Source organism: Choristoneura fumiferana, chromosome 2 (assembly GCF_025370935.1).
Source record: "Choristoneura fumiferana chromosome 2, NRCan_CFum_1, whole genome shotgun sequence".
Lineage (NCBI taxonomy): Eukaryota > Metazoa > Arthropoda > Insecta > Lepidoptera > Tortricidae > Choristoneura > Choristoneura fumiferana.
In genome coordinates, this window is record NC_133473.1 from 12,489,281 (window position 1) to 12,510,819 (window position 21,539).

Below are 21,539 nucleotides of genomic sequence, written 5' to 3' on the forward strand. Positions count from 1 at the left end.
TAAAAAGATCAGGGTATGATAAATAGTTTTGATTAATTACTGCCTTATCATTTCGCAATTATTAAATAATTTTAGATTATAAGTTTTTTAAATTGAAAATATCTAATACTATTCCACTTTTAATCCACTTTTATTCTTGATTAGTAATGAAACCAGGTTTAATGTTTAAACGCGTTTTAAATAAAGAACGTAGGTAGTTGACATTTAACGCATTTAATATACCTACCGTTCTTATTGTGCTACTCATGCTTAGAGTAATGGTACTGGAACGTTAGTAAACGTAGTGACTCCTCAGTATTTTAAAATCTTGTCTCTAAAATTTTTTATTAAGTTGGGTTATTATTATATATAAAAAAAAACGGTTCTTTTATTTCAAACATAAGTTGAAGGCTTGGAAAATTTTCAGCTAACTACCTATAATTATGGAATAAAAAAAACAAAATTATGTTAGGTAGACACTAGGTGATTGGAGAAAGTAAGAAATTACTAATTTTAGGGTCTATTAACTTTAATGTTTCTACATGAAAATTATTACTTACATCTGAGTTAACCTTAGGGATTGTTGAGATGTTGTAGCACGTGTGAAAAAAAATGGGGAAGGAAGAATGTGAATGTTTACTGACAATTTGACTGGACAAAAAAAAAAACTTACGACTTGACTCTACTCTAGTATGAGGGGCTATAACAACTCGGCAGTTCTGTGGATGATAAGGATGGTTTATTGGCACTTGACTCCTGGCACAGCACTCAACCAATGATTTTTCTTGTGCAAAAGGTGATAGGTTAAGTCAAAATTGACATCAGCGTTGACGCTGGCACCAGAAAATTCATCACTATACGATTTCCACCCAAGCTGATGCTAAGGTGCTAATGCTAAATCGCCATAACACTGCACATTCCCAAAGACTGGTGTCTATTGTATTGGAGGAGTATTTTGGGCTGGGCTGTTGATTAACGGATGTCTATAACCCACGATGACAGGATACCGTACTTTATGTACACTGATGCTTCGCGCTCAACCATCCGGCCTTGGAGGAGGTTATATTGGCGGTTCCATTTTCGGTCGACAGGCAGATGCAAGACTGGGGTGGAGGAGCCGATATAATGCTATTAGAGCTGACTGCCTCACAACCAGTTCCTCTATCTAACGCTCCCTCGTGGTGTGATAGTTATTCATAATTAATCAGTCAAGGGGCTCGAATATTCTTCTATTTATTTTAGTCACTACCTTTTGGCATATGTACTCATTACACCACAGATTTCACTCACGAGAAAAGTGCTAATAAATTGCGAGTAATAATTATACTCGAATATACTTATAAATGATTATTTCGATACTTTCTCCAGGTTATTTACGCTTCATTAGGTAAAATTAGGTACGGCTTTATTATTTACCTTTTTTTTTAATAATCCGCGTTCTTAATCAAATCAAACATGTAAATTGTTAATTTAAAGTTTGGATCTACGTTCGATATTATATATACTGAAGTATCGTATAGTCTATGGTGTAAGTGACAAGATATCGCGTAGAATGTTAACTAGGGGACAGTTATGCGTAACTAAATTCTTATATGGGTTGCAAAAGTGGGAAATGTGATAATAATTAATTTAGAATTTAAAATTATTACTTACATCGGAGCCACCTAAAGGAATTGGTGGATTGTTGTAACACGTGTGAAAAAGAGATTGGAGGAGCATGAATGTGAATGTGTATTGATTTCCTGATCATATGACGTGACCAACCTGGAAAAAAATTTTACTTGACATTACCAAGTTGAGGGGTTATAACAATTCAATAGTTCTGTGGATGGCAATGATGGTTTATCGGCGCTTAACCTTTGATACAGCACTCGTCAAATGGATTTCTTGTGCAGAAGGTGATAGGTTAAGTCATCAATGACATCAGCGTTGAAGCTGGCGCCAGAAATTCATTACTATACGATTTCCACCCAAGCAGATGCTAAGGTGCTAATGCTAAATCGTCACTACACTACACATTCACCAAAGGACTAGTGTCCATGGTGCTGGAGGGATGTTTAGGGTTAGACTGTTGATTAACGGATGTTTATGACCCACGATGACGGATACCGTACTTTATGTACACTGATGCTTCGCGCTCAACCATCCAGCTTTGGAGGAGGGTATATTGGCGGCTCCATTTCCGGTCGACAGGCAGATGCAAGACTGGGGTGGAGGAGCTGATATAGTGCTATTAGAGCTGACTGTCTCACAACCAGTTCCTCTGTCCGACGCTCCCTCGTGGTGTGATGAATGATCCATAATCAAACTGTCGAAAGGTCTGAAGATTCCTCTAGTTACTTTGGTCAATACCTTTTGGCATAAATACTCACCACGCCACAACTTTCAATCATGGGAAGAGCGCTTATAAATTAAAAGTGATAATTAAGACTCATATATTTGTGAAAGGTTGTTGAAATGTTTTTTCCAGTTTAACAGTTTCCACTTACAAAAACATTTGGGGGTGATTGAAACGGAACAAGAGACATCTTGTACCGCTTCGTTCACAAATATATGAATAAATAAATAAATAATTATAAAATTAAATAACTACTGCAAAGTTCACAATGTATTAAATGAGCCTCTGCTGTTTACCACGTCTGGTCTCTATTATTTGGTGAATCGCTTATTTATTTACCTAAATGATCACATTAAAAGAAAGGGTGACTATATTTAATCACAAGTGAATACATGGATTCAAATGAAATATAATATACTTGATGATAAAACAATAAAGCTCTTCGATTTTCACAGCCCATACATTATTCAAACTTAGAACTAACCTTCGCTTCCATTCATCTTACGGTGATAATATGACTATCTCATTACAACCTTTATGAACTTTATTTCCTTCGCGTTCTAACACTTTCATTAATAAAAATCTGTAGTTCTCCTATTAGGCGCTGCCTCCCTAGTGATTCATATTGTAAAATTTACCTTGAATGCATGGGATTTGGCCATAATCACAAACAAATTAAAAGCGGATAGAGAAGAAGGTATCGTGCGTCTCATGGTCTAACTCTTTTACATATTGTTTAGAATCAACTTTTACGTTTCATTCTTCATTCATTATTCAGAGTCGTTCACCTGTCTCGCTCTTACTCTTACAAACTCTATTGCTTTCGCACTCTGGCGACTCCATTCAAGCTGCAATGTTCTTCTTTTATCGTTCGGAGCTGACAGCCATATGTCTGTCTCGTTCTGACCTTCGCAAACTCTATTACTATCACACTCGAATGACTTAGTAAAACCGCGTAGTACTCCTGTTAGGTGATGCGTTCCTGGTGATTTATACTGTGAAAGACCCGGCTGGAAGCGCGAACATGGAGGCATATAGGGCCCGGGAAAGTTGTAGTTCAAGTACTTGTATACTCCTTATGACTCCTGTTGTCCTGGTAGTTAGTGAGGCAGGAAATCCAGCTAGGTGCTTAGCACGAGGAGAGCGTTAAGCATAAGGAGATTGAGTTATATATGTGACGTCGTGAAATGTAGGAATATATGTAAACGCCGGGATCGCGAGAGAAACCGTTGACTTTGTAATAATTCTCACGGCAGGGGGCGTCGCTGTCGCATAGTATTACGCTATTGTATAAAGACTGGCTATATGTAGAAGTGTAGGAATTAACTGTAACCCTTTAGACGGTTCTGTGTCCCTGGTAGTTCAAGACATAGTTACATACGCAAGGGTTTGTAGTGTACGAAACATATGAACCGCGGTTACCGTTTAAATAGCCCATGTGATAGGAGGCGCGGATAAACCCGGAAACCCTCAGGCCGCAGGTAACCCACTACGTGAATCGCCGCAGTATCTGTAATAGGCTGAGCATAGGGAGATAGAGAAGTTGGTACTGATACCGCTGTCTTGTAAACACGCTTTATGGCTAAAAGTGGGGCTGTCTGACTAAACTTCATAGATTCATGAATCGCGCTTCACGAGCCGTCGCTATCGTTGTAGCAATACGTATAGTAGGAGATGGGGATGTGTGCGTAGGCACCGTTATAGCTAGAGTGCCCTATAAAGCAGTAAGTCGAGGTGTATGAGTAGGTGTCGCTCCCGGATAAGACTCCTTAAACGCTTCTGTCTCCCTGGTAGTTGAAAGCGCGGTTGTAGGCGCAAGGGCGCGAAGTGTAGGAAACCCTCGGGTCGCTACTGTCCCAGTAATAGCTTGTATGATAGGAAACGCAGTTGTTCCAGTAAAAGCTCTAAGTTTACGAAACGCATGAGACGCCGTTGTCTATGAAAGAATAGGAAGTGTAGCTGTTGGTTAAGTAGCTCGAAACGCGATACTCGAAACGCCGCTGTCTCTGCAGTAGGACGAGTGCTAGGAAATGAAGGAATTTACTTAAGCTCTCCGGACGCCGGAAACGCATAGCACGAAACGCCGTTGGCGCTGCAGTAGTATGTGTAACAGGAAGTGTAGGTATACGCGCGGGAGGCGCTGCCGCACGGAATCGCGCAATAGCAGGAGTCTTAGCTGTGTACGCAAACACCGGTATTACATAAAACCTCTTAAGCGGCTCTGTCTCCTTAGTAACCTAAGACACAGGTGTAGGCGCAGTCGTATGAATTGTAGGAAAACCTTGAATAGCTACTGTAGTTGTAGACGCTTGGATGTTAGGAAGCGCAGTTGTAACCGTAGGAGCATAAAGCGCGCGAGATGCGCGAGACTTAGCTGAAGCGATATGCGGAAGGGCCCGAAATGCACGGAAACGAGGGAACGCAGGCGGCCGGAGGCGCAGCAATATTAAAAAAACCTCTTAACGGCGCTGGCGCCTTAGTAGCTGGGGAAACAGGAAGTGCTTATAGAGCAGGAAATGTAGGAGTGTTAGCAGTATTAGCAGGTGGGGTAGATGTAGTTATAGCAGGAATACACGCTGTCGCACAAAAAAAACTATAAAAAGGGCTGCGGCTCGTAGGAACGGATAGTCAACTTTGGGTTCTTTCAAGTGCAGGTCGTTACGCTGCTGGCTGGCGGGGTGGTAGCGGAGCCGATGTCGCTAGGGGAGTACCCATGCGTTTTGTTTCGGTTCCTTTGCTACTAGTCTTCCAGCTTAGTTCTTTATTCTGTGAGGTCTGATTTGAGCCTCGGGGTTGGATACCTTGCGGTGCTAACGAAAACCCCCGCTAGAATCTCCGCGGTCACCATTACCCAGGAACCAGGAACTGTGAGGTCAGATATGTATTTCTTTATCTTGTGCAACGAGTCATGTAAGTACGCCCTTGTTAACTTTACTCATTTACTGTTGTGTGCTATATATATATAATATATGTGTGCTTAGGGACTTAATAGAAAACATAAAAGAAAAAAAATAATCTAATATTAAAATTTCTATGTCTAAGGTTGACACAATTATGGGATACCTACTAATAATTCCATTCAAAGAAAATTCTCAACATTTATGTGTTATATTTGGTCAAAGCTAGGCATGTAGCAAAGTTCTATTCTTGACAGGGGAACGCTATTCATGTACTGAGAGCCAGACTGAATAAATCGTAAATGTATAAACTATCTGCTATCGACAGATTCTTACAAAACAATAATATGAATAATTGCAGTATTCTTAAAGTGGGTAACTTATATTGTGTTTTGACTGTACAGACGGGGAGACCATTACCTCCATCCAATAGATATTAAGTTGGTTGGTATTCTATTTCTCTAAGATAATTCCATAGGTAGTGAATGAATACTACTTACCTGCATAGCAAATAATCTGCCTTTACTTGATAGGATAAGAATACCCAAATTGAAATCTATAACCCGGTCTATAAACAGGTGGGAGGTAATTAGGGGGGGACAATAATTTATACATATAATATTATCAATTAAATAAACTATTTATAGCAAGAGTACTTTTGCCATACCATTATATTATAGGAAGGAAAACCCAAATGCTATTTCTAATTGACTTGTATACACCGACTTTATGAATTTTATCACCTGGTGGACACATAAGTATATTACCTATATACAACTTTATTATCCTGCATTTGAGCCCTAGAATGCTCTTTATTTACTTAACTAATCCATTTAATTCTGTGTGCTTATTTCCAATTGCTGAAGTAAAATGGAAAACTTATAATACCATATTCCTGTTCTACCTATCGCTCACACAATTCCTTATAGTGTGGGTAGTATTCTGTATTTCCCCATTATACTATAGCAAAAGGAAACATTATTTTATTCTCATTTTGTTTGTGTTTTATTAAACTGTTTTCATTTGTCTTATTTTACTGTTTTTTATTTTACACTGTGTTTTACTAATCCTGTGTTCTTCCCTTCTTAGCATTTTAGAAATCTTGGTTTGTTATTATAGCTAGGTGTTTTAAAAGTCATGATTTTAATAAACTTCACAGACCTATATAATTACTAGGTTAATCTCCTTTAAATCTTAGATAGTTTACTATGTTCTACCATAAGCATTTATTAATGCGCTTTATTTCAGAAGGTCATACTTTATAGCTATACTTGTTCCTCTCAAGTAGTCATGGCTACAACTTGCCCTTGTTCCCCTAACAGCATTCCATAACACACTACACCATTCTATATTCCTAGTCAAATTGGTTATTTTCTAGTAATGTTCTTAGCTGCGTTATAGGTAGGTAGATAATTAGTTGTAGCTTAAATTCAGACCAACCAATCTTTACTTTTCACTAAAAGTACCGTATGGGTTACCTAGGACGGACACAACGAAGGGTCAATCATTTTATTTAGGCACTAGACAACCACTAGACGATCACATGGCCAATTCACATCATCACGCTATCATATATTAGGTATCAAACAGCTCAGTAGGATTCATAAGCTCTAGTTATATAGGTAGGCTGCACATAGGTAGGTCATAGCTTTGAGCTTAGGAGTTTTGATTTATTAACAGTTAGGAGCTTTAGATTCAGGAGTTGAACTTTAGCTTGAACTTTTAGCTTCGAGCTTTTGACTTTGAGCTTGGTAGCAGTTAGCTTTAGGTTTAGCTGAGAGAAGGAAAAAGTTAATATCGGGGGGGGTTAGTTACACATTCACGAAACACCTAATCTGGCTTCTCCGATCCTTCAACCGAGACGGCGCATTCTAAATCCTGAAGCTGGTGAACAATTCCACGACTCAATTATGGGGGAACCTACGCCACCACATTTCGTCACGCGTACTATGGTGAAGGAGGAGTCTTTGACGAAATGGGGAATAAAGTTCTCAGGTAATACTTGTGTTCGCGATTTTTTCTTTCGGATTGAAGAAGAATCTGAGGCTCGCGGTGCTCCTACCTCGTACATCGTGCGTCGCTTTCACGAATTACTTAGCGATACAGCTCTTAAATATTTCCGATCTATCAAGCATCCAGCTTTGAGTTATGAAAGCCTTAAGTCAGCCTTTTTGAAGACGTTCGACGTTGTTGACTTTGACTTCAAGGTGGAACGTGAATTACGTAGTTTGAAGCAGAGGGGAAACCAGTCTATGCGAGACTTCATCATTGAGGCGAGAGATCTGAATTCAAAGCTTCTTTCACCAATTAGTGAAGACGGTCTTTTCCTTATCGTAAAGTATGGGATACATCCTCGCTATTTTCCTTGTTTGGCAACAAATTTGATAGATGATTTAGATTCTTTATTACAGATTGCCGGGAACTTTGAAACTTTCCAGCCTCAAGCTAGTTCTTCAAAACACGTTGCACCTGTGCAGATACAACAATCTCCTCCTTTGTGCTTGAAATGCAGTGATGCCGGACACCAGTATCGCGCGTGTCCAAAATATCCCGGACCCATTTGCTTCCGTTGCAAGCGTGAGGGAGTGATCACTCGTGACTGTGCTGCTTGTAATCCGTCTTCCCAAAAAAACTAATAACTGGTGTGCGGTCTAGCCCAACCGTATCACCCGTTGTTATTACTGATTCTGAAGATAACCGTTTGTTTGTCGAGATTTATATTGCAGGCGTGCGTGTTAAGGCATTGTTAGATTCTGGAGCTCAAACTTCTTTAGTTGATGTTTCGCTTTTGGCTGATTTAGGTATCACTTTTTGCACGAAGATTCGTCCGTCTGTGGTTTCAGCGGATAATTCTCCGATTGAGATACTGGGTGGCGCAGACCTTCCCATTCATTTTAATGGATCGATTGTGTTCCATTCATGTCTGGTTGGTAGGAATTTACCAACTTTATTCATTTTAGGGATCGAATTTTGGAATAAATTTGGTCTTACGTCCGTATTAAGTAGAGCTTTTGAACAGGAATTTTCTGGTGATTTGTTCATTCCACGGCCGGTTACAGTCAGTCATTCCCAGACTGTTAACGAGGTTCGTTTCATTCAACCACGATGTACTTTGTCATCTGAACAAGAATCTCAACTGCAAACCGTGATCGATGAGTTCAAGGAGATATCTTCGGATGTTAAGGGATTAGGATGTACCACCTGGCTTTCTCATAAGATAGAAACAGTTGGATCACCGATTCGACAACGCGCTTATCCTACGTCACCTGTTAAACTCAAATTACTCAATGAAGAGATTGATAAAATGTTAGAGATGGGAGTTATTCGTCCGTCCCATTCGCCGTGGGCTAGTCCAGTGGTCATGGTAACCAAGAAGGATGGTTCCGTGAGATTTTGTGTAGACAGTAGGAAATTAAACGCTGTAACTGTACGTGACTCGTATCCCTTACCCCGCATTCAGGAAATTCTGGATAATTTACGCGGAGCGAAATATTTGACTTCCTTAGATTTTAGAAGTGCCTTTTGGCAGATTCCCTTGGCGGATCGTTCCAGTTGCGAAAAGACGGCTTTTATAGTTCCGCAACGCGGTTTATTCGAGTTCGTGCGCATGCCCTTTGGGCTGACCAACGCCGCATCCGAAATGCAAAGGCTGACTGATAAAATCGTTAATTTTGAATTTACTCCAGAATCTGAGGACTTCGTATTCGGCTATGTAGACGATCTGATCCTGGTTTCTCGTGACTTCCAGAGTCATCTCCGCTTGTTACGTAAAGTATTAGAAAGGCTTACTCAAGCTGGTCTCACAGTTAACTTGAAAAAGTGCGAATTTTGTAAACCAGAGCTCAGATATCTTGGTTATATAGTAAATGAGAATGGTCTACAAACCGACCCCAAGAAGCTAGAATCTATCAGGGATTATCCGACCCCAACTTCTGCCAAATCACTTCGTGCGTTTATAGGAATGTGCTCATATTATAGGCGCTTCGTCAATAATTTTTCATCGATAATTGCTCCTATGACTGCTCTTTTAGGGAAGAAAAAAGGTCGTGATATCATCGATTGGAATGAGGCTGCTTCTGCTGCGTTTATCAACCTCAAAAAGGCTCTGATGGATTCGCCCGTTATGGCATGTCCCGATTTCACTAAGCCTTTTATTCTTCAATGCGACGCTTCGTCAGTTGGTCTTGGCTCAGTACTAGCACAGTCGTTAGATGGCGTTGAACATCCAATTGCGTATTATTCACGTCTCTTTACAAAGTCTGAGCGCAATTATAGCACAACTGAGCGTGAACTTCTCGCTGTTTTAGAATCTATTAAACATTTCCGTGGATATCTCGATGGTATGAAATTTACCATTGTGACCGACCATATAGCGTTGAAGTGGTTACTTACCCTTGATAACCCCACTGGGCGACTAGCACGTTGGGCAACCCTTATATCTCAATATAACTTCGAAGTTCAACACAAACCGGGTACTTTGAATGTCGTTCCGGACGCTTTGTCTCGTCAGCACATTAATCTTATTTCATTTGATCAAGGGCCGGACTCTACTTCAGATCAATGGTATAGAAAAATTTATCGCGGTGTTTTAGAAACTCCTCAAATGTTTCAAGCTTACAGTATAAATGATGGTGTTCTTGTACGCAGGATGCCTGTCGATAATCCTTTAAGACCTAATCAGTGGCGTATTGTTTTGCCTACTGAGAAGACAGCAGATGCGATCAACGAGTTACATGATTCGTTCCCTAATATCCATCCCGGTGTGATGAAGACCTATCTCAAGGCTAGGGAATTATATTACTGGCCTAATATGTTTCGAGATATTTCATCAGTTATTTCTGGTTGTGCTGTTTGTAAAGCTTACAAGATTGCGAATACCCAGCCACGCGGTCAGATGTTATATCCAAGGCAAGTTTCCGCTCCTATGGATTTACTATCGATCGACCTTATCGGCCCACTCCCTGTTGCATTCTATGGCTATCGTTATATCCTTTCTATGGTCGATGTCTTTTCAAAGTTTGTTTGGTTAGTCCCCTTGAAAAGATTCGACGCTGCCTCAATTTCTTCGGCGTTAGAATCAGAGGTTTTCCTGCGTTACGGTAGGCCTGCTCACGTTTTATGCGATAACGCCAGTGTTTTTCAGAGTGTTGCTTTCAGGAGATTTTTGGCATCATACGGTATACCCGAACCTTGCTTCACACCATATTATAGTCCAAACGCAAGCGTTGTTGAACGTTACAATCAATCCGTGGTAGTGGCGTTAAGTATCTTGGTCGATAACGATCGCCGTTCTTGGGCTAGATGTCTTCCTAAGGTCGCCTTATATCTCAACTCTTGTATCAATTTAGCTACAGGGTATACGCCTAATTTCCTAATATACGGACGTGAAGTCGATATGGTTAACCCACGTTCAAACGTTCAGACTAGAGACTCAAGTTTAGTTGACAGTCGGGACGAACGTGCAACTAATCTAATGACTCTACGTGAGATTTACGCTAAAGTTGAAGACGCTCTCGTTTTAGGATTTCAGCGCAATGCCAGACGTTATAATTCGCGTAGGAATTCTATTAGATTAAATGTTGGCGATATTGTATGGCGGAGAAATTTCTCTCGTTCAAATCCAGATACCCATGGTGGTGGTAAATTCGCTCCACGATTTATATGTTGTCGTGTTTCAAACGTTATTTCCCCACAGGTTTACGAATTATCGGATATGGACTCGCCCTGTATTGGGAGGTATCACATCAAGGATATCTTGAAATAATTCGAACTACCTCTGCGGTTTTCTAAATTGGCCTTTTCTAAATTCTAATTTGGCATTCTATCTGCCCTGTTGTTTTAGCGGGTTCAATTCGGTTAGTTTCTCCCGGATATACATTTTTCTTAGGTTATTATAATGTCGTTTTATCAAACCTTGTAACATTGTTGGTGCATTTTGGGTACTATGATTCAGGTATATTATTATTTCCATAGATCTGTGAACACCCTTTGTACGTTTCAGTTTTTTTAATTTATATCTACTTTATATCTTTATGTGTGGTTGTGTGTTCATCAGTTGTGTCCAATATATGCAACTTACATTTTCTTTGATCTAGGCGTAAAAAAGGATACACCCAATTACGGCCCTGCACTGTTCTACGCCGATGGGCTGGCGTAGTTCAATTGTTTTTGTGGTCGAAACAAATTTATTAATTTTTAAAAATTTCGAATGTAGTTTCCGTGTTCCCCTATCGTTTTAGCAAGGTGTCTAGAGCCTAGCTGTTTGGTTGTACATAGTAGTTTGTAAACTTATTCTATCGCTGTTTGACTTTTCGTCGGGTTTCAGTGAATCTAGACCTTGTTGTATTATAGTTTGTTATTTAATTATTGATTCTGTTTGATAATTATTGTCTGTGTTAGGTTTATTGTCTTGTGAGTTAGCTTTTAGTGTTGTAAAAAAGGTTTTTAGCTGGGGGTATAGTTGTGGGGACAATCAACGGTTAGGCAGTGGGTCGTAAAGCTGCTCTAATCAGTGATTAGTTCTACACTGGTGTATAGTTTTTAGGTAGGTTTCTTTTAGGTTTAGTCTTGGTTTCTGTTGACACCAAATAGGATTAGTGGACTCTTTCGGGTTGTATATTAGCGGTTGCTATATTAGTGAATAAGTTAGTTTTTCGTTTGGCTAAGGTAGTCTCAGTGTTATCGTGGTTTCTGTTTGTCTTTCACATTAGGGTTGTCACCTAGTCGTTTTAAGTTTCGTCGTACTTGGTTTAGGGTTTACTTATCGTTTGTACGGTAGGGTAGTATTAGGGTTGTCGTCGTTCTTTTTGGTTGTTTTAGTTTTTATTTAATGCTTCAAATTTTAGCTTTAGGCGTTAATTTCGGTATGGTGGTTTTCGGTTAGAATTATTATACAGTCTGATTCTTTTGGTTGGTTTAAAGTTTTTTATTTTAGTAGGGGGATAACTGCAGCATAAATCTGCTGCATGCAATCTAACCTTCTTTTTTGAAATTGAGTGTTAACCTATTTTTGCTTATACGTTTTGGTCGTTTAGTTGCGGTTCACTTCTTGATTTTTTTTAAAGGTTTGAATTGGTATCCTGGAAACGTGGAACAGAGGACGCGAAAATTTGGTTTGTCAAATGTGTTTTCCCGTGGATGATTTTTGGCAATAGTGCCTTGGATTAATATTTTGGTTTAATATTCCTGGGATTTCTTTTATGTGACAATTATAATGGTGTTCTAAAGTGTTAATTATTATAACCTGGCGAATTGATTGTTTCTCCAACTGCTGCGAGCTGGTGGCTCGTAGTCGCCTCCCTTTTATTAAAAGCCGGATCTGTTTTTGCCAGTTTCGGGTAAGTTTTTTTCTGTTTTGTTGCGAATTTAGGTTTTGTTAGGGCTCATGGTTTGAATAAATTCTTAGTCTCTTTTATCTTTTCAGCTCCCACCTTACGGTGCGGATTTTTGTGGACATCGTACTGCGCTCCGCACACGATTGTGGGCATAATTTGTCATCGCTTCGGTGTCGGGATTGTTGCCTGCATCCAGTGACAGGGGAACCGCTCCACACCAACAACAAAGACCACGTGAAGATTGTCACAAACTTTTGGAAATTCTTACCAAAACCTTTATTATTTTGGCTTATAACGGCGAACTATTTTAAAATTTCAGTAGTATCACATTTTTTTAAAAGTATTCTATGTTTTTCTAACTTGTCGCTTCAGTTTTATATCGTAGTCTTAAGCAAACACGTTCGGAACTCTTTTCTACTGTTAATAGAATTTTATGCGCATAAGATCCTACTCTACTTGGTGTAGTATCGCGAATTATTTTGTAATTTCGTAAACTACTTGCATAGTTTATTTGCCCATTCCATATATATTTTGTACTATATTTTTCAAAATTCTAAAAGCCCACGAAGGCCTCCATGATTTCGGTAATCTTTTGGCAAAACAATATGACGACCCGTTAATACTACTCTGTTATTTCATCGGCTGATTTTTTTTTACATTAAATCTTTATTAATCATATCTCAAAATTATACGTTTCATTTATAGTGCATTGCACATAAGTGTTGTGTTGTGGGGCTTGCCCGAGGTTCATTGAATTTTGGGTAAGCTTCGCTACAAGTTAAGTTAAAGAGAAACAGTTTTTGTATTGGTCACGAATGACCACAAAAAAAAACATCTTTTGCCAAGCTTAGTATTCGTATTCGTGGATGTGATTGTGGGCAGGATTTGGACGTTGTATACAAAATATACCCTCTAGCGGTGGTACTCCCTAGCTGTTTTCGACCCTGGCAGTTTTGTCGCGGCCACATTAATTAAAAATTAGAGCTGCTCCAACGCAAACGCGCGTCCGAGGGATTTAATGCAAAGCGGTGAACTCATCGAGTGTAGAATTGGGTAACTCTAGATAGTCAACAAAGATGTGCTACAGTACAAAGTGAGTCGGATGTGCGACCGATTGCCGCTCGGCGTCGAGTCGATCGTGCTTCCTGCGCCCCGGGAAACGCCATGTGCCGTATATACTTATTACACTATTCTTACGAGGCTTCCGGATTTAGGGAATAAGTACTTCATAGTTCGCGTAATCCTTGTTCAAAGGAGTTCGTTGTTGAGTACTTCATGTTAGATGTTTAAAGGGATATTGGAAGTATTGTACAAGCATAACTTTTTCATATATTTACGACATAGGGTATTTGATTATTTTTTACAACTCAAAGCCTGTCAATGCGTGTTATCGAACAGAAATATATCTAAGCATAGTCTTGATATGGCTGTTCAGTTAATTTATGTTTTAGTACAAGTAACTAACATACAAAATATTTGTCATCGTGATATAAATTATACATTCTAAATCAAAAGCACGATTACTTTAGGCCAAATTAATCGAATACGGAACTACTATTTTTGACAATAATATGTGATCAAAATTATATCGAAGAACTGATTTCAGAGTTAGATTACAAGATTTATATATTAATAACACTAAAGGACGATCAAATAATTAATCATTTTGAGTCCAATTTCTAGTTGTACGTCGTATTATCAAATGATAGTACCCGGAGGCAGTGTGAGCACATCATTGCAGTAGGTACCATTCCTTCAACTAATCAATCTATTTTCGTCTGTTAGAGAGGAGTGCGATGGGAGCGATTTATCGCGATGACCTGATTGAATTTATATTCGTGTCACTTATGAAATATGCTCCATGCGCTTCCAGATGTTAAAATGTGATAATGTTCTTAGATTTTAATCTATTACTGGAAAATCTTGCTAAGAAGCTTCATCGATGACTCAATTAGAATGTTAAGATAAGGTAAACGTCCGAGTGCTCGACACGGTAATGCCCAATGGTTGATACGCTGCTATCACCTCTATTGCTAATTACATAAAATCAAAAATGCCAACCATTGGGACAGTGATGAGCACACCCCCCAATATATATTTTTTTGTTTTTTATTGGACTGTTTTTAAATGCTTAAGAAGTTATTCTCATAATATGAAACTACGAGTACATCGGTTGATAATCTTTATTTTAATCAACATAGTAAATGGATATTAAACTTTAATTTGGAAACACAATGAAATACTACGCCGGATCTTGAATTTTATGAAGAGATAATGTCCTCCAAACGCCAGAGACCCTCTTGAAATATTCTAAGAAATTTGCGATTCAAATGCGCAAAGCCGTTTTAAACGCCTAACAAATTAAAGGCGGACTCGTTAAAGCAATAATTACTGTTTATGTGATGAAATACCTACCTTTGCATGGGACTAGCGCTGGTTGGGCCATACTTTTTCTTTGCAATGCGTTCTACCTGTTTGTTATTAATACAAAAATCGGAAGCGCAAAACTGAGGATTACCGTATTAAATTTTGAGCGAGCAATGAGTCTCTGCTGTACTTAAATGTGGATGAAGTTGAACAGTGCGCTTATGCTTTAATATTTTACAGAAAGCTTCGCGCTGAATTGTCGCATGCGCAAACAAAGCAAGCGCAGCAATAACCGTGTCGCGGTGCAACTGTTCGCGAACCTGAAAGCCTCATAATCCGAACCTGCACTTCGACCCGCTACTACTCCAAGCACTCATCCACCAGTTCAAGCTTTTTATGATATCTTCCCGCGTTTAGATTAGCGGTGATACACATAGATAAGTCGGCTTGTCATCTTTTTCTTGGTTCCTAAAAATCCGCCGGGAAGAAAAATAAGCAGGCAAGAGATTTAATCTGTGAGCGTTTCCCTGTCTATTTAAACAGGAGTCACAGGAGATGGCGTCTTATCGACGCAGCCCGTACCTATTTGCCGAGCCGCAGCCGGCCGGGCGCGCCCGCACCGCTCCTCAGTCGCCGTAACTTCCCTTGTTTGCAAACTCGGATTGGATCTCGCGTTCTACTTTCACATCCGCAATCTAGTTTTATGACTTTAAAATGTTGACGCCGCTGACCTAAACACCGCTCATGACTGTTGTTCCCGTCCGGAGCTACAACTGATTAAGACAAATGGCCATCCCATCTTCGATTCGATAGTATTATTAATCACTGGGATGAGTCATTGTTGTATTATATCGTTTGTATTTAATTTAATAAGAGGACGTGGATTATTCCATTCTGAGAAATAACTGATCGGCCGGCAGAGCGATAGGATGTCGGCGACTTCACAGTGGGAGTTCGACATGACAATGAGATTCAAAAGACGTTTCTACGCGACAGCCGTGCCGACCGATGAATACCTCTGACCAATTGATTTTAACACCGCTTTGTATCCCCACAGAATGGAACATGTTGGTGTTGTCAGTGCGACGTTTCGCTGGATTTTCCACACACGATGCATTTTGCTCTAAATTGTTTAAACGTATGAATGTTGAAACAAATTTTATGTTCACCACCATCGCTTTGCGTGCTTGAATCGCATGCGATGATTAAAATTTACGTCTCCGTAAAGTTTATTTAAACTCTGAAAGACGTATTGTAAACACGAGTGGAAGCATAAACAAATGCACTTGTAGACATATGTTGTGGAACAAGTGCAGCGCGTTGCACCGGCGACTTGGGGAGCGTGGGCGGGGAGCGTCTCACGGGCCTTTGTTTAGAGCATAAAATTATACGACATCAGTAAATTCTTTGTTTACCCAATAAATGAATGCACCCATGCGTCGGTAAGAGAGTGATCGACCTTGCGTGACTCCAACTGGCTAGTTATGGTTAGCTACGATTCGGTTGAAGGAGATATTAAATTGCCCATAAAGTAGCAATAAGAAAATTATATTAGTACCTATTTAATTTTGAGAATAATTTAGTGCATTTTGTTTGGAGCAGCATAAAAAATATTACGATCAAGTCACTTAAAAAAGTTGGTTTTGTTTCGTTGATTTATAAAACGGTCTCGTAAAGTCTGTCAAGAGACAGGACGCTTAATAAACGACGGCTTTGGGAATAAATCCCCTAAATAAACTGGCTTTGTCAAAACACTCGACTCCACAAAGTTGAAAGGAGAAACGTCAACTCTTTCTTAGATAATTCCCATTATCTGGTCTTACCTGAGGACATATTTAGGCAACAATAGGATCGTCGGCAGATGTCTCCGCAAAACAAACTTCACAACAGACCTAAATCATTGGGATGAAAAAAAAAACAGCATTAATTATACAACATAGAGTCCGCTGCGGTGGTGCGTAACAATAAATCGTCATCAATGACGTGAATCGCGGTACAAAATGTTAATGCTGCGTATTATGTCGTACAACAATGACGCATTGTGCAAAGAGTCCGACCGGCCGCATGTCGGCGACACAACTTGCCAACGTGTGTTTGTATTTTTTGTCGAAAGACACCGTGACGAGTTCGACGTAAAGTATCAGGAATCCAGTTTTTTTGTTGAATGTTTGATCGGATGTAATGTGTTGTCAAACAGCCGATATGTGTATGAAACTATCTATTTACTTACGCTTACAAAAAGTATGACAAAAAAATCTGACGAATTAAGATTCAAATTCAAATATGTCATTCATATAATATTGAACACGGTAATAATTTTTTAATATAATACGAGTACCTATACAATAGGATTATTACTTAAAACTTACCTACGTTAGCTATAAAATAGCTTACTTACGAAAACAGTGTTTCAATAAACTGACTTTAAAAAAAAGAGAAAGAGACAGAGACTTTTAAGTATATTGTTGAGTAAAATGATAAGTCGTAAACCAATTAAGCTAAGTTAAAATTTTTTACAACGTCCTAATTAGGAAGCAGTTTAATACTTCCCGTCGGACAATAATTCACCGGCCAGTTTCGGGCCATCAATATTGCATCAAACTATCCCCTATCAATTGTGTAAGCTCCAGATTACTGCAATTAATTACAAATCCCTTGACATTTATCAATTTCTTCAGCGATAGTTGGGTCAGATATGTAAGTGCAGGATATATTCCACAACGCTCGCTCGCTATATGACAGCGATGCCCGAGCGAGATTTAAATTACTCAATCCGCATAACATTGAATCATAATGCAATTGTGTGATTTTCCATATCGACTAATTAGAAGCTGTTCTTTTTGGTCGATTGGGATGGGTTGATGCCAATGTGCCACAATTTAACTCCATAGTATTTATTGGTAGCGAGGTACGATATGTTGCAGTCGCTGTTATGTCACTTAGACGCAGTCGAATAGAGGTCGAGCTTTCTCTACCTGGGTAGGTTGCGAGCCGGTAGGATTACGAGACGTCCTTCAGTCGTCTTTATCCTTTAAAGGCCGATATTGTTGCTTATGCACGGCCGCTCGCAGAAACCTCGCTTCTTTCTTAAGAAGGATTCCGGAATATTTGATTAGGGAACTCCTTATCTGGCTTTCACGAGCTATTAACATTCTTTCCGGTCGGACGAGAAACTTCTTAGAAACATAAGTTATTCCCGTCCTGGACCGCAGGTAATGGGACGCATTACGCGTTTGGATGATTAATTAATGTATGTTTGGGTGACGTTGGCGACTAACACGCGAATGTACCTTTTGTAACCGTGACGCGAAGGTAGTAAAGAAGTATTTTTTAACCGCTGATGCAAAAGGAGGGGAGTTATAAGTTTGACACCAATGTCTTTATGTCACTCTGTCTGTGGCATCGTAGCTCTCAAATGGATAGACCGATTTTGATGCGGATTTTTTACGTGAATAGTTTCCTTGTGATGATTCTTAGTTATGTTTCATTAAAACTGGTTCAGCCGTTTTTGAGATTTTGAACTTTGAAATGAATGTCCAGAGGTTTTCAACTTTTCTATGTTATTTAGGCTAGATTATTTTAGTAGATAAATACCCAAATTTCAATTTCGACTTATGTGCGCATTAAATTGAGGAGACCATATTATTACCTTCTCATTCGTTTTTTTTAACACAAACATTAATTTAAACAGGGTCTAATACTTTTTTAATTTTATATAGATTATTCTATCTTTTTTTTTAGAAAAAATTGTTACTGAGCTTCTGTCATTTCCACCACTAAAGACGGCAGTCTCTAAAACACGGCTCAGTCACAATCCTTTTCCTCTTAGAATCCTGGATCCGCTCGACCAAATACTACCAGTGGGATGTGGATATTATTAACCGCTGGAGCTTTTTCGGGGTTTTTCTTTTCTTAACAGCATTAAGCATGCACTCAGCATACGATTTCAACTCTTAAAATGTCCATTATTACTATTCGTTGCGTGCGGTTAACAACTCACCGTTTTCCATAAGCAGTGTTTGTCGTCGGTTTGTTTGTGCAAGATGTCATCCTATTGATCGCGTGACAATGCTTGCTTGGTTGCTTGTTTGTACTTAGTGGTTTTTAAAACGAAATCATACTAGAAATACAACGATATATTAACACACACAACTGCCGATAAGTACACATTACAAAGGTACCTAGATAATGAGATTATGTGGATTTTTAACTAGGTTTAATCATAAAGTTCAACAACAATCTAAACTGATTTAGATTTTATTCAAATTAAACTTTGCCGAAACGGGATATTCTTTAATATAGCTGGAGAAGCAGTGCCGTTAAAACTCTCCTAAAACGATGAAATAGTGAGTCACTAGTACAGCTCTGACCGCAACTAAAGCCAGGCAGTAAAGTCCATGCTAATAAAGAACTTTTAAAAGTAAACATAGTGGTGTGCGTCATTTCATTACATTACAGGTCGGTTGAAGGAAAACAACCATGTTATTAGTCGGGCGAGGGCACAGATGTCGCCGCCGTCGTTGCAACAAATAACTGCTATAGAGCTATTGTACGCACACCACACACAAAAATGCCCGAACTATAATAACACAGCTGCGCAGCATTGAAAGATATCTCCTGCCCTATTAATATATCTACCTACGAGTACAGTACTCCCGACGCAGCACAAAAGGATTTATCTCGTTAATTCACAAGTATTATTTACGATTCGTTTCGCCTCTTTAGCGAGATGATTTGACGAGATCAAATTACGATACGCCCAATATTGTCTCATATTACGTATATTGCGAAGCACTCGAGATCGCTTGTGAATCTTATGAATTCATTTAATGTGAACTTGTACGTCGAAACCAACTCAATTACAGAGTGTTTGTAAATTAATCCCATAAACTAGAAGCAATGCCTTGGAGTTGTGATTTGGGGCGCAAACAAGGGGAATTGTCTACAACTAACTGTTATTTGAAAGGTCGCTTAATCACTCAAGGGCACCGTACAGTTCAAACACAAATATTAATTAATGTGGCGATTCTGGGTGACCTAATTCGAGAAGTTTGTCGTATCTAAATAAACAATTAAGCTGGAACAGTGTCTCCGCGTTCGCGGCTACCCTCGCCAAGGAACTTCGTTTCGTCGTACTACTGCTCCCCACAATCCTTATAGGATGTCTACTTCAATTAGGTCAATCTAATCTTGATTAGCAATGACTCAAAACAATTTTTTCAAAACGTATCAGCAATGTGTATTCAAAGTTTTTACAACTTTTATTTAGGTTTTACCTACCCCCGATGGGTAGCCCGGGGTCTGGGAGCGTGTATCGCACCTTTAGAATGAAACCGTAGTACGAGTATGTAGGAATTAATCTATGAGTGCTGGGTAATTAAATCTTGCAAGTTGGTATATTTTAGTACATTGAATGAGAGTACAAGTACAGTTACAAAAACCGGCCAAGAGCGTGTTGGACACGCCCAAAATAGGGTTCCGTAGCCATTACGAAAAAAATGAATAAATCTTCCAAGTTTAGGTATATTTTTATACCATAGGCTACTATTTATTTACTCATAAACTACTAATAATTCTCAAGAAAACTTAGCCGTTATAGTTTTCCTTGAAAGTTTGATATACTGACTACCATCCTGATTTTTTTTGAAAATTTTCCACCCACCGGTTTAGTTTTAGAGGGGGGGACAATCGATTTTAATGAAAATTTGCACTTCAAAGTTGAATATTTCGCAAAGAATCACTGAATCGAATAATCGTTTTTGCAGCCCCCTAATGGTTTTAAAAGACCTATACGATAACCCACACTATAGGGTTGGATGAGAAAAAAATCACTCCCACTTTACGTCTATGGGAGTACAATAAAAAATTTTTTTTTGAATTTTTAATTGTACCATTTTGTCGGCATATTTTACTTATATATCCGTGCAAAATTACAGCTTTCTAGCATTGATAGTCCCTGAGCAAAGCCGCGGACGGACAGACAGACAGACAGATAGACATGGCGAAACTATAAGGGTTCCGTTTTGCCATTTTGGCTCCGGAACCCTAAAAAGTACCTATACCTACCTACAATCGGCAAAAAGTTAATGCTAAATTAAATTAATTTTTTAACCAAACAAAAACATATTTTGTTGCAATCTTTGAATTATGATCGATTTAGGCGTTACTTTGCAGCAGCCGTTACCATGCATATTAGGAGTATAAGAGTCTACGCTATTTTAAGCTTGCTTCTCCTCTAGTTTTGTAGCTGATAGCGATAGTTCTTTGTTTAACCGTTGTAACACGCTTCACTATCTAAGAATTCTGTAACAATTTATTTGATGTTTTGCCATTATATTTGCATAATTAATGTGAGTTCATAATTTGGCTTGAGAATTTTGGGAATTGAAATGAGCAAGCGGCTTATGTCAATATAAGCCCATTTACGATAAGCGTACATCTTCCATGGAGGGCAATAGGTCATAGTCACACTGAAAGGGCGTACAATAACCATATCGCTCTTCTCTTTGAATGCACAATATCAGAGAGCAATGAATAAAATATGTAACATTTCATTTCATTGGTCAGGTAAAAAATGCCAGTTAAATTACACATAGCGAGCCCGTAACGCAAGTACAATATGTA

At 39.0% G+C, this 21,539-nt stretch overlaps 2 protein-coding genes and 1 long non-coding RNA gene across 4 annotated transcripts in view; all 3 read left to right on the forward strand.

The window, feature by feature from the left end:
* The window catches only part of Ten-a (Teneurin-a transmembrane protein), a 486,497-nt gene that overhangs the window by 307,728 nt on the left and 157,230 nt on the right, over window positions 1-21,539 (forward strand). The gene's annotated exons all lie outside the window — the stretch shown is intronic.
* LOC141443743 (uncharacterized) lies at window positions 7,042-13,247 on the forward strand. Its single transcript, XR_012453071.1, has 2 exons — window positions 7,042-12,551; window positions 12,638-13,247. It is a non-coding gene; the product is annotated as an uncharacterized lncRNA (long non-coding RNA).
* The window catches only part of LOC141445382 (intraflagellar transport protein 80 homolog), an 8,913-nt gene continuing 4,320 nt past the window's right edge, over window positions 16,947-21,539 (forward strand). The window contains exon 1 of the mRNA XM_074111225.1: window positions 16,947-17,003. Coding sequence (XP_073967326.1) covers window positions 16,947-17,003 — 57 coding nt within the window. The remainder of the gene's footprint in view (window positions 17,004-21,539) is intronic.